The sequence below is a fragment of the Odontesthes bonariensis genome, chromosome 16 (assembly GCF_027942865.1).
Source record: "Odontesthes bonariensis isolate fOdoBon6 chromosome 16, fOdoBon6.hap1, whole genome shotgun sequence".
Classification (NCBI taxonomy): Eukaryota; Metazoa; Chordata; class Actinopteri; order Atheriniformes; family Atherinopsidae; genus Odontesthes; species Odontesthes bonariensis.
The window spans coordinates 14,173,732-14,185,928 of record NC_134521.1 but is presented as its reverse complement, the minus strand read 5'-3'; the positions used below and the strand labels follow the sequence as shown (position 1 = coordinate 14,185,928).

At 39.6% G+C, this 12,197-nt stretch overlaps 1 protein-coding gene across 1 annotated transcript; it reads left to right on the top strand.

Annotated features, from left to right (window-relative positions):
- The first annotated feature begins 1,292 nt into the window (after nucleotides 1-1,292).
- mpp1 (MAGUK p55 scaffold protein 1) lies at nucleotides 1,293-11,266 on the top strand. Its single transcript, XM_075486319.1, has 12 exons — nucleotides 1,293-1,665; nucleotides 4,489-4,617; nucleotides 4,709-4,787; nucleotides 4,891-4,976; nucleotides 5,067-5,135; nucleotides 7,644-7,840; nucleotides 7,954-8,057; nucleotides 8,149-8,229; nucleotides 8,462-8,542; nucleotides 8,629-8,831; nucleotides 9,826-9,900; nucleotides 9,985-11,266. Exons 1-12 carry the CDS (start codon nucleotides 1,543-1,545, stop codon nucleotides 10,159-10,161), a joined length of 1,404 nt encoding a protein of 467 aa, XP_075342434.1. The 5' UTR covers nucleotides 1,293-1,542; the 3' UTR covers nucleotides 10,162-11,266.
- Nucleotides 11,267-12,197: the final 931 nt, after the last annotated feature.

Here is a 12,197-nt window from a genome sequence, read left to right as displayed (position 1 = left end):
GGGGGGGGGGGTGTACTGGTGAACATTTCACAGTCATCTGCGTGTAAGGAAGAGATTAAGTCCAAATATTAGCTTGCAGATCCTCCTCATGAGGTGCAGCTGTCACATAAATGGTGGATTACTGAGCCATGCTTGCTCAATGTCTCCATCTTGAGTTCCCTGTAGAAACCAACAGCTTAAAGGAACTTGCACTCGCCAGCTGGCTGAGCACCATTTCCTCACCTTCCTGATTACCATTCTGTTTTGTTGGACACATCAATTTGAATGCTCGAATGAATCAATCAAAGCATTCATGTGTGTGAAAATTGAAATTAAATGTATGAAAGGTATTCTGTGTCCTGGGTGTTGTGCTTTTGGGTTATGCATATTTCAGTAGGGGTACTGAAACAATATGAGGAAACAACCAGATCTGCAGATAAAAGTGTGCTGTAGTAGATTACATAACAATACTGAATGCTATTTTAAAGCCACACCCAGATGTTTCAGTTAAAATGCGTGCCCATAGTGGGAGTAAACTATGGGCTCCATGGCTCATTTCAAAAGGAGTAAGACCTTGTATCTGTTTTGAAGGGGCGTTGTCCCCTGGACAAACTCTCTGTGAACTCTCTGTGTTGCGCTTCATTAACAATGTAAAACCAACTAAACCGTGCATTTTGCAACGCTGTTACGACACGACCCTGTTCTGCCTGTCGCATCGCGCATTTGTAGTCAGACTGCTCGCCCTCTGCTTCTTGTAATCGTGTTTTTGGGGAGCATACACATGATCACCTCGCATCTGGGTGCGTTATAACGCACGTCTCAGCTCGTGAGCAGCTGGGATCACTGTGTTCTGGGACAGTGTTGTTTTGCCTCCTTCTGCACTGACAGGGCAGCTCTTAAGAAAACGCTGCGGTAATGCTGCGTTTACGTACTGTTGGGTATTTAGAAGCTTGTGTGAATCATCCATGAAAGGCTTCGATGTGAAGTCACATTGTCGTTCAAACTGGTCGCTCTCTTTAATTAATGTCAGTGATATTGAATCAGTTTTGGACCGTTTGAGCAGTCTCATGGTATTACACTCTCATTCCTTGTTAGATGTTGTATTTTAATCGAAACCACAGGGTAGTTAGTAGAAACTGATTCCCTTCCCGAAATAATAGTAGTTTTAATCATATGCACAATGAACACGACTGTACAGAAACAGCAGTTAAAACACAGAAACAAATCTCTACGTATCTTTTATTTAAATTGTTGTAAAGGGGTTGAGTGCTTGTATTTGGGAGCTTACAGAGAGCACTGGAACGCAGCGTGAGGCAGCCCGTCAGAACAGCAGCATTCAGCTCAGCTGCGTGTTTACTTGCTCTGTCAGCGGTGTCCCCACAGCAGTTATCTCATGCTCCGCACCCACCGCTGAGCAAAACCTTGGACTTTTGTCTCACGGAGTGACTTATCTCGTCGTCACGACTCCTTATCAGCAGTTTCATCAAGCGTCTTGCGGACCTTGGCCGGGGGCAAATCGGGTTCACGTTTTTTTTTTTTTTTTTTTCAAACCATCAGGGGAAGATGACGTTAAAATCCAATAAAAACGAACCCGCGGTCATACTAGAGCCGGTCAGCAGCGTCCGAACAGCCCTTTCCGATCTCTACCTGGAGCAGCTCCTTCAAAACAAACCAAAGTCTGACAAGGTAAGGGGTGTCATTTTAACAATATTTTTGTTTGGTTCCTTTATATTTCAGTGGGCATGTTTGCTTCCGGGAAGCTGTTTCGGGGGACTCATCCTTGTTTGTAACTCGACAAGATCTCTAAAAATAAACCCGGATAAGTTTCCAGTGCACGGCTTGCAGCAGCTGTGTGTTGATCTCCTAAAAAAAAAAAAAAAGAAAGATAGCAGTTAAATCTGCTGTGTCAAATCACCAGGTCTGTGTGAGCAACCCCTGCATTGCTCAGTATGAACCAGTCAGACATTGCGTTGACACTTTTACTTCTGCATTTGTTCCAAAACTGCATCTGGAAGTCATTTGACAACTTGGGGAAACAAAGCTCCTTCACATGCAGGAATATGTACGTTTATAGTTTTAATCACAAGACAAGCATCCTCTCAGTCAATGTTACAGAAATAATGAATGGGTTTAAATCATAAAAAGTAGGCGTGCTTATTTTCTTTGAGAGTTTTTCTTTTTCATAGATGAAGGATAGAAAAGCAACATTATAACAGTGTTATGTTCAGTTATAAACGGTGTTGTGTAACTTTGACACACAGCCCTTTGGCTCATGAATAGGCTTTAACAGTCATGTGAAGACAGGCCGGTTGTTTACTGCATCACTCAGGACCAACCTGAGTTTTAAAACAAGACTGGAACATGTGGTACGACACACATTACATAAAGGACCAGAGGGTCTTTTTAAAAAGGAGGAATTGGAAAGAAACGGGTAGAGCAAAGCCAGATTTTGGCTCTTTGTGCTGAGTATCTTTCCTGAATTTGAAAAGTCAGCACTGAGATAGTGAGGGAAATGAGGAAGGGAGGAAACTTCTTTCCTGATATCAGCAGTTTGTAGTTCAGTAGCCTTGAGTAATAGTCACATCAGTGTGCTTTTTTGCTCTGAGCTGATTCGTTCAATTGTCTCGAAGTGAGGTCCCACTGTCTCACTGTGTAAACTAGGTTTGATTAGAGCCTGTTAATAAGTGGCAAACCCTTTATCTTGGGTTTTGATACTGGAGATGGGCAAAGTAAGGCAGCTTGTTCTGCTCTGTGCATGTTCCAGGAGAGTTTTGTGTACAGCCTTGAGCTGAGTGCTGCTCTGAATGCCACTGCAAATACTTCAGGCCTGAGCTGTGCTTTGCTGTGCAAAAACAGACACACATTTGAACTAATCAGAATACAACTCGTTACTTGACTAAACAGCCCTTCAGGCTATTTCATTGATAGGTGCTCAAATTCCTCTGGCCTGCGTTCTAAGAAACTGTAACTATATGAGACATTTTCTTATTGATTAGATCAGGAAAGTATGTCGAAAAGCTAATAGAAAAGTAAGTGCGACACTTTTGAAGGGTTTGATTTAATCCAGAGATGGTGCTCTAAAATTCAGACTACCTCAAGAAGAGATGTGCTGCTTTCCTGAGACTCTTTTAACTCAATTGTTTTGTTTATCTGTTTCTTCTCCACACCCAAACCCACCATTCAAGTTCCTAAAAAGGATTTCCTGACGCCACTTACTGTAACATTTGTTATCAGTAACCCAAACACAGTTTTTGTGTGTGTGTGTGTGTGTGTGTGTGTTTTTGAAAAACTAAAGAAATCCTTTTAATCAAGTCTATGTCCTCCTCACTCACTGATAGTGAAGGTGCTGATAGAGGTCACCGTCTTTCCTTTTGTCTTTGTAAATTAGAAAAAATCAAATGTAACAGTCAGCACACTAAAGGTCCCATTTCTGCCTCTTTAATGCAACTTTTTTTTCTAGATTGTTTGCGGTTGTCGATTCATTAGATGCATTCCGAGTTTGGAGTGGCTGCAGATTGAAGTGATTCGCTTTGAAAAGAAAGTGAAAAGTTAATAAAACGTTGTGTGATGCTTCAGGATGTTCACTGGGTCTACAAGGTCAATATTGGACCTTAGCTCATGCCTCCCGTGGTCCTGCACCTTCCTGACTTACGGCTGCACAAGGCTGGTAAAAAAAAAAGAAAAGAAAAAGAAAAGTAGAAATTCCACTTTGCATTTCATGAATACTGTACAGCTGAGGTTATAGCCGAGCAGGAGGGCGGCAATAATGATATTTATTGGTTTATTGTTGTGCTGAAGATAGAAGACAGATAATACTTTTGCTGAGGCAGTGCTGATGTGTCATTTTCATACAGAAACTTTGTGCTGATGCAGGTGTCTCAGATGATGGTTCAGTGATTATTTTATAAACTTTTTAGATACCGTGCAGTGTTCTCCACGGAACTGACCTTTACTCAGTATGAGTCATGAACATGTATCTTATCTTGTAGCGAAGACATCTGATGTAATTTCTCAGTCTTCCTTTTAGGGCTTTTAAAAGAAGGCGCTCTGTTCTCAGACAGTGATGTGGACTGTGTTTGTTGAGGTTTTCCTCCTCTAAGACTCTCTTAGGTTCCTTTAAATGTAAGAGCACAGTTGAAATTTTCATGCACAACTTTTAATAAGTTTTTGTACATCAGTGCTTTTGTCCGCCTGATTGTGGTATCCATGACCACATGAGCCCAGTGGACCAGGTGACTGGACATGGTTAATGAGGTGTTAAATAGCTGGGTTAATTTTCAACCTTGAACATACATTGATGCTGGAAATGAAACCCAGCTGTTGCGACACATGAGCAAAAAGTCATTATAGTTTATTAGAAATACAAGTGACATAATGATCTGATCTGTCCAGTTTGACCAAATTATGACATCGCTCGCATAACGGAAGGCTTAAACCTGATGTTTCCTTTTATGTGAGAGAAAATAATATACATGTAATTTGTTTATTTTCTTATCTGTATTCTAACAGGTGGCTATGCAAACCTATGAGAATAAAGGAGCTGAGTTTTACACCAACGGTTGTGCAGGACACATGAATGGTGCAGAGCTGACCAGGATGAAAGAAGTAGAATTTGAGAAAAATCCCTCAGAGCCAATGGTATGCTATCCACCTCTGCAGGTGCACAGTTTGTATAGTTTCACATATGAGTTGCGGATTCCTTCTCATTATCTGTGGTGTTTGTCTGCAGGGCGTCACTCTGAAGCTGAACAACAAACAACGGTGCACGGTGGCCAGAATATTGCACGGGGGAATGATCCACAGGCAAGGTAACTGATCACATTATTATGAGTGTTAGTGATGACTTACCAAAGGGTAATATGATTAATAACAGATACTGAGAACTCTGAAGAGTGTGTCATATCTTTGCAGGGTCCTTGAATGAAGGAGATGAAATAGCAGAAATCAATGGACAAAGTGTGGTGAACCACACTGTAGATCAGCTACAAAAAATTCTGGTAAACTGTAACCTTATAACCTATTATAGTTAATTAATCACTTAATATGGCTTAATAAATATTAAAAAACGGTGTCATCTTCACATGCAGAGAGAAACCAATGGAGTAGTCACGATGAAGATCATTCCCAAGATGCAGAATCGATCCCGAGTCTGTGAGGTAACGATGTGACCAGAACATTTTTTACACAGCTTTGGCCTTGGCCTGCTTATAACTTCTGCTCTGAGTAATCTTTCCATTTTGATTCAGGGTTAATTCAGAGATGAGGTTGATTACTTTTCTACCAGCCTCCTTTTTTTTCTCCAACTTACCTGTTTGAAATGATTTTGTTTAGGTGAATCATCTGTTAGTCAGTGAACAACGCAGGTGAATATGAAATTAGTTCAAATTTAAAAACCATCACTCACATTAGTTTTGATCGTTTGGCTTGAAACACATTGCTCGTGTGTTTCATGCTGCCATCCACTGGCCACAAAATGCATATCCAGCCGTTCTCATGCTTCATGTGGCATGAAAAGGGCTGCTCTTAATAGCAATGGAGCAATGAACTAAAAAGAGCTTTTCGATGACCAAAAAGAAAAGTATATTTATTCAGAGACGTTACCCCTCTGCATTAACTTCTGTCTTTGCTGTGGTCAGTGATGGCAACGTACTTTATAGCTTGTAGTCCATTCATACTGTATGTAGGTTTTAATGTAAAATGCTTTAAATACTTAAATGCTCAAAGAACATCACTGTGGTGACCCAGGCTACTCCATCACTATCACACATTTTGTACACATTTGGGGTATCCAGTCCTGTCTCTGTACTGCAGTAACTACTACTGGAGTGTCTTGGGAAAGCTACAAATGTTCATGAATGTTACTTAACAGCCCAAGTCCATTTTCAAATAAGTTGGGACACTGTATGAAATGAGAAGAAAAACACAATGCAACTATTTGCAGTTATTTAAACCCTATGTTTAATTGAAGATACCACAAAATACTACAAAGACAGCATATTAAATGTTGAAACAGAGCAATGTTGCTGTTGTTTTTAGAAATGTATTCCCCTTTTTTTTTTAAATAGTTGCCAGCAATACATTTTTTTATTTTATTTTTTCAAAACTGGGACAGGGGCAGTGGAAAAGTTGTGTGACGCTAAAAAGGAAACCTGGGATTTCCCACAACTATTCAAGTTAATAAGTCATGACCACAGTTGCCTGAAAATGGGGACGATCCCCACACTGGGAAACATTAATTAACATAACATGAGAAAGAATCAGTGTATCATCTGCAGTGCATCTTATGCCAGGACATACCTGTATGAAAGGCTCAAGATTGAAGACCTACACTGAATGGCAGTTCTGTTTGGATCCTGAGGAAGCGCTGCAAAATTCTGCAGCAGAAATTCCTGAATGGGCTCAGGAAGACTTCTGAAAGCCACTGTGAGAGAACACAGTGTGTTGCCGCATCCACACATGCAAGTTAAAACTACCACCCAGAGTTACTGCCACATTTGCTGAGGCAGAATTCATTTAAGCCGGACTGAGGTGAAATAGGGAAATGGGTCATGGTCTGACAAATAAAAGTTAAAAAATTATTTTTGGAAATCATCACACAGTATTTTCTGGGCTATCTATCGGGGCACAGTTCAAAGGCCAGCAGCCATGATAGTATTGGCATAGTATTGGTTCATGTTGCTTAGGTAACCTACACATCTGTGCAGGTACTACTAATAATGAATAACATATACATCTACATTTTGTTCACAGAAGCGCTTGAATATTTCAGGAACATGATATTAAACCGTGCTGTGCATATATTACGACAGCATGGCACCATACTAATGGTCCAGGTTCCAAACTGAACTGTCCTGCCTGCATTGCTGTCACCAATTTCAAATTAAGTTTATAGTTTTTCAAAAGGCAGTCAGGGTTCTCAGTTTTAAAATTCAATATGCTGTGTTTGTACTCACTTTCAGTTGAATATGTGGTTTAAATGATTTACGACTGATTTTTTTGTGGGGGTGATTTGTCCCAGTGTTTTTGAAATTAAGTTGTTATAACTTACCCTGATCAGAATTTACACATGTTTGAACTTAAACGGTTAAATGTAAACGTGTGACATGCTGATTAGTGGTTCCCGTGGCTGGAGTAGAAATTATACTCTTTTTTTACAAGCTGTCAAGATCAATATCACAACTCTGAATTCTGCTCAAGGGTAAATATCATTTAACATTAGTAGAATACAAATATACAATTTGTGTTAGAAGTCATGGGTTTTTTTCCCCCACAAAGATGCCACAGGATCAGGACCTGTAGGTCTTCAGTTCCAGTCTTTGCTGATACATAGGACATTAGCATTAGCACCAGCATTCTGTTCTCATTACAGCAATGTGTTATGCAAGCAAACAGAAGATTTTATATTTGACTCCCTTTTTTCCCTCTTCTGTATTAGAGAAAATTAAAATGCTGGCTGTTTTAGCTCAAGGTTTAAAAGGGAATCTTTTAAAGTCAGAAGTTAAGTCAAGTTCATGCTCAAGAAAAGTTATGTAGATATTGGAAACTGTACTTTCTGCTGATTACTGAACACAATTCTGATAACACAGGTTGTCGATAATGTCCAGTTACAGTTTTTTTTATTTTCTGCACTGGTGGGATTGACTTTGATTGATCTCAATCTGCAGATGTACATGAGGGCCCAGTTTGACTATGATCCCACCAAGGATGACCTCATCCCTTGCAAAGAGGCCGGCCTAAAGTTTCAGACTGGTGACATCATCCAGATCATCAATAAGCAGGATCCAAACTGGTGGCAGGGCAGAGTGGAGAGCAGTGCTGTAGACTTTGCTGGACTGATTCCCTCCCCAGAGCTCCAAGAATGGTAAACAATTCATTCACATGCGTCTTAACTGATCATTGATCCTGCAGAATGCGCCTGCACATACCATCACACATCACAGAAGTCAGTTTACACAAATATGTTTTTCTTTGCAGGAGAGTGGCCAGTAAAAGCAAGGCCAGGGAGGGCACTCAGTCCTGCAGCCCATTTGGAAAGAAAAAGAAGTGCAAAGACAAATACCTAGCCAAACACAGCTCTAGTGAGTATATTACTAGATTAGTTATTCCTGCACTTTCACTCAGTTGAACTCAAGGATAATGTTATCTGAACCAAAATATTTTCTTTTGCAGTTTTTGATCAGCTGGATGTAATTTCTTATGAGGAAGTTGTGCAGCTGCCTGCGTTCAAAAGGAAAACTCTGGTGCTTATTGGTAAGCTTCCTCACTTACATTAGGTACATTAGAAGACATTTACAATCATCAAAGGTGATTCACATTTTTGGACAAGTCCATACAACCTCAATATATGCATGACATACTCTAGAATAGACTTTTTGCAGGGCACCTTGTTTAGTTTGAGGACTTATCTTCTAGTTCATTAAAGTTAATCTTTGATGAAAATGTCATCAACAGTACTTTATTTATGAAATGTTGCTCTTTTTAGGTGCACCTGGTGTAGGAAGGAGCCACATCAAAAGTGCACTGCTTACAAAATACCCTGAGAAATTTTCCTACCCCGCACCACGTAAGTAAACACAGCTTTTTTTTTTTTTCCTTATAGAGCATTTAAGACTGTTTGTGGGGTAATTCTTTAATTATCATTTTGCACAGACACAACCAGACCCCAAAGAAAGGACGAAGAGAATGGACATGAATATTTTTTCATCTCAAATGAAGTCATGACCAAGTGCATCTCTGGAAATGAGCTACTTGAGTATGGCAGCTTCCAGGGATGCATGTTCGGTACCAAATTTGAGACCATCCACAAGATTCACGATGAGGGCAAAATCGCTGTGCTGGATGTAGAACCACAGGTCAGTACTGACACTTTTTTATGGACCTGTAACAGAAAAGTCATAGACATAATAATAGAAAATCATGGCTGTTATTTGACCAGTATTGCTATTCAAATGCAGAGTCACAAAGTGGTCATCCACTTTTCAGAAAGTTGGTTATTATTAAATAACCAACCTTCTCAGTTTGTCAGTGTTATTGGCCAAGATACTGAATCTCAAAAATGTCACCTGCATTAACTGGTGCACTAATGTGCTCAGTGTTTAGGAAAATTGCTGTTTTGGTGACTGTTGTTTGTATCGTAGAAGGGTTTGGGTGGCCAGCAATGTCAGAAAAACCCTACATAAGTTCACTCCATTTACTATTTCCCTACATTTAGCCACTATTGTTCCCATATACAAACTAAACCATGGCTCTTGGATAAACAAGTGCTTGATAAGTAGAGCGTAAGTAAGTATATTTGAAGCCATGCTTCAGATGTGTTATTTTAAGCCAATATCACAGCAGCGTTTAAGACGAGACAGCTTCCAAGTTTCAAATAATCAAATATGACTGGTCATGTGCTCATATTGGATGCACTGCAATGTCTTTATTTCCAAAATGTGTCCATTTTGCATCTAGATTACACCCGTTCTAACTCACAAATGCTCGTTTTTTACACGATAACATGATTACACTTGTTTATGAATTGGACCAAATCCAACTTCGACCTAATTTTGACCTCAGCTACACACCTGTAAAGTATCCTGACTGTACCTGGGGTGTTTATGTTGCTGTTATGTTGACTTAGTCTATTGACAGACTGACAGCCACATAAATACTTGCATAAATATTCAAAACTGCCTTTGTGCTGGTTCCTTCCACAGTAGGTGACTGCTGATAAGAATCCCTATTATCCCTATTCCAAAACCCTTTCTTGAACCAATCTGAAAATCAATTATCTTGTTGGGGTTGTATCTTGTTTGATCTCTCAGATCTAAGAGCAGTTAATTGAACACTTGATTCTTCTTGCAGATCTTGAAACTTGTGCGGACTGCTGATTTTGCTCCTTTGGTGGTGTTCATCGCTCCTACCAACACAGCTCCACAGGTGCTACATCGAAGTGATACTTTTTTTTAAAACACCAAACTCCATGAGCTACAAACTGCTAATCCTCTGTGTCTTCTCTCATAGACGGAAAATTTGCAGATGATCCAAAAAGAGTCGGACGTAATTTTGACCACATTTGGACACTTCTTTGATGTGGTCCTCATCAACAACGACGTGGATGAAAGTGTTAAAGGGGTTGAAGAGGCCATGGAGCGTGCCACATCCACCCCACAGTGGGTTCCCATTTCGTGGGTGTACTGAAAAAAGCCTGACACCAGTTTTGATCGCTTTGTGTTTGTCAAAAAGCAGTGCAATATCACTCCTTCCTCCAAACCTCATAGTTTGTGATGTCCCAGGTGTTTACTTCTTGTTAAATGTCACAGAGGTTTTTTTGCACAAATGCAGTAAAAAAAAAGAAAAAAGCAATATGTGGAAAGGTTTATCTCAGAAGGTTGAGAACCTCACCAGGGATGTTTTACTTAGTTGTTCAAGCTAATCTGCTTCAGGCTTTTGTCAACCCAATCTCACAACAGAACATGTAATAGCTACATTGGTCCACAGTGCAAAACGTTGCAGTTTCACAATAAAAAAAAAACTAGTTTTATATTGTCTTTGCGTCAGTGTTCAGCGTAAAAAAAAAATGGTCGTGCAACACTATGTTTATGCTTCCTATTGAAACACATTTGCAGTGTTCATTTGGCCACAAAGTCTCATGAAGAGAACGGAGGGACGGACGGCAAAAGTTTGGGACTCGTACTACACAAACTTTTACAGTCCTTTCACTTTTCTACTTCCCTTTCATTAGTTAACTGGTGAGAAACACATGCTTAGGTTTTGATGTTACATATTGCATGGTTTGGATTTTCCGCTTTCTATTCATGGGTTGCTATACCAGTCATGTCATGTGGACAATTTAAAACTCCGAATTGTGACAGTACTTTGTTTTGTTGATGTGGACAAACATACCCATTGCACCTTTTTCTGGTGAGATTGGGCTTTTTTTTTGCAGGGATTGCAGTTAAGCTTTAGTAAAGATTGTTGGAACGTTAGCAAATGCAAAACATGGACCACAACTGTGAATGAAATCATCACTTTAAAGCAACAGAAATTCATCACGTGAAGCATTGATTCTGACTTCATCATTTATCTGTTCCCATCACACTGCCCTATGAAATGAAGATTCTGAGGCTCTTTGCTCATGCTGTGTAAAACTCCATACAAAGTCCTCCACACAGAACATTTCAGTTGACCAATGACAACCTCACAGGACTCGACACTGGATTTAATCAAAATTGTATACCTCATGAGGGTACTGTACAAGCACTTTTAAACACAAAAAATAAAATAAATGTATAGTTCTGTTGCACCTATGTCTTTGACGGTGTTTTCTCTCGAAACTGTTACAGCAGGAAAACAAATGAAAAATCCATTTTGCTTCTCTGAAATATTAAGATTGGGTAGAAATCTTATCAAGAGGCCAGTGTGTGTGCAGTGAGTGTGTCCTCTGTTAACGGTGCCCACCATCTGAATGTTTCAAATTTATTACAAATTTATTTGATCAATTAATTTCATTTGGCTTGCATGATAAAAGTCATTTACCTTGATCTACTACCTTGTAATTCTTCCCTCATCAGTGCAGGAGAAACAGTTACAGGTTATTCATGACAATAAGTTTGTAAATTGCTAGCATCCAAGACAGCTTTGCAGTTTCCCAATTACATTGTCTCCATGTAAAAATGTGTAAAATGTCATACAAACAAATAATATTGTTGAACTTAAATTGATTTGATACAGAGAATGTATATTTGAAAAGAAGACATCAAAATGAGAGAAAAATCAACAACAGAACTGGCACATGTTGCACTGGAAACAGAGATTTTAGAGCAACCATACAGTTCAGGTGATATTCCCTGATATTCCCGAGACTGAGAAAAGCGAGATGCTGAGGAAGACTCGGAGGCTTGGCTTATTGGTGCTATAAAACTATAAAAACAAAGCTCACTTTGCATTAATGTACACATTCTTTACAATTACTTTTTGAGATGGAGCAAAACCAGCTCAGTAAGCAACAAGTGCAACCCAAGTCACAAAGTTAGAAAGATGATGTCATTTCTCTTGTCATCACCACTAACGTAGCCTGTTACATCTGCTCTTCGGGTTTCAGTATTCTGGCTAAACCAAAAGTAAGAACGACAAATTGATCCAAACATCATGGCACAGTTGTAGGAGACACTTGTGGCATGCCTTTTATTCTAGGGACCTGGAAAGTTAACATAGCTGTCCTTTAGTGCCACCAT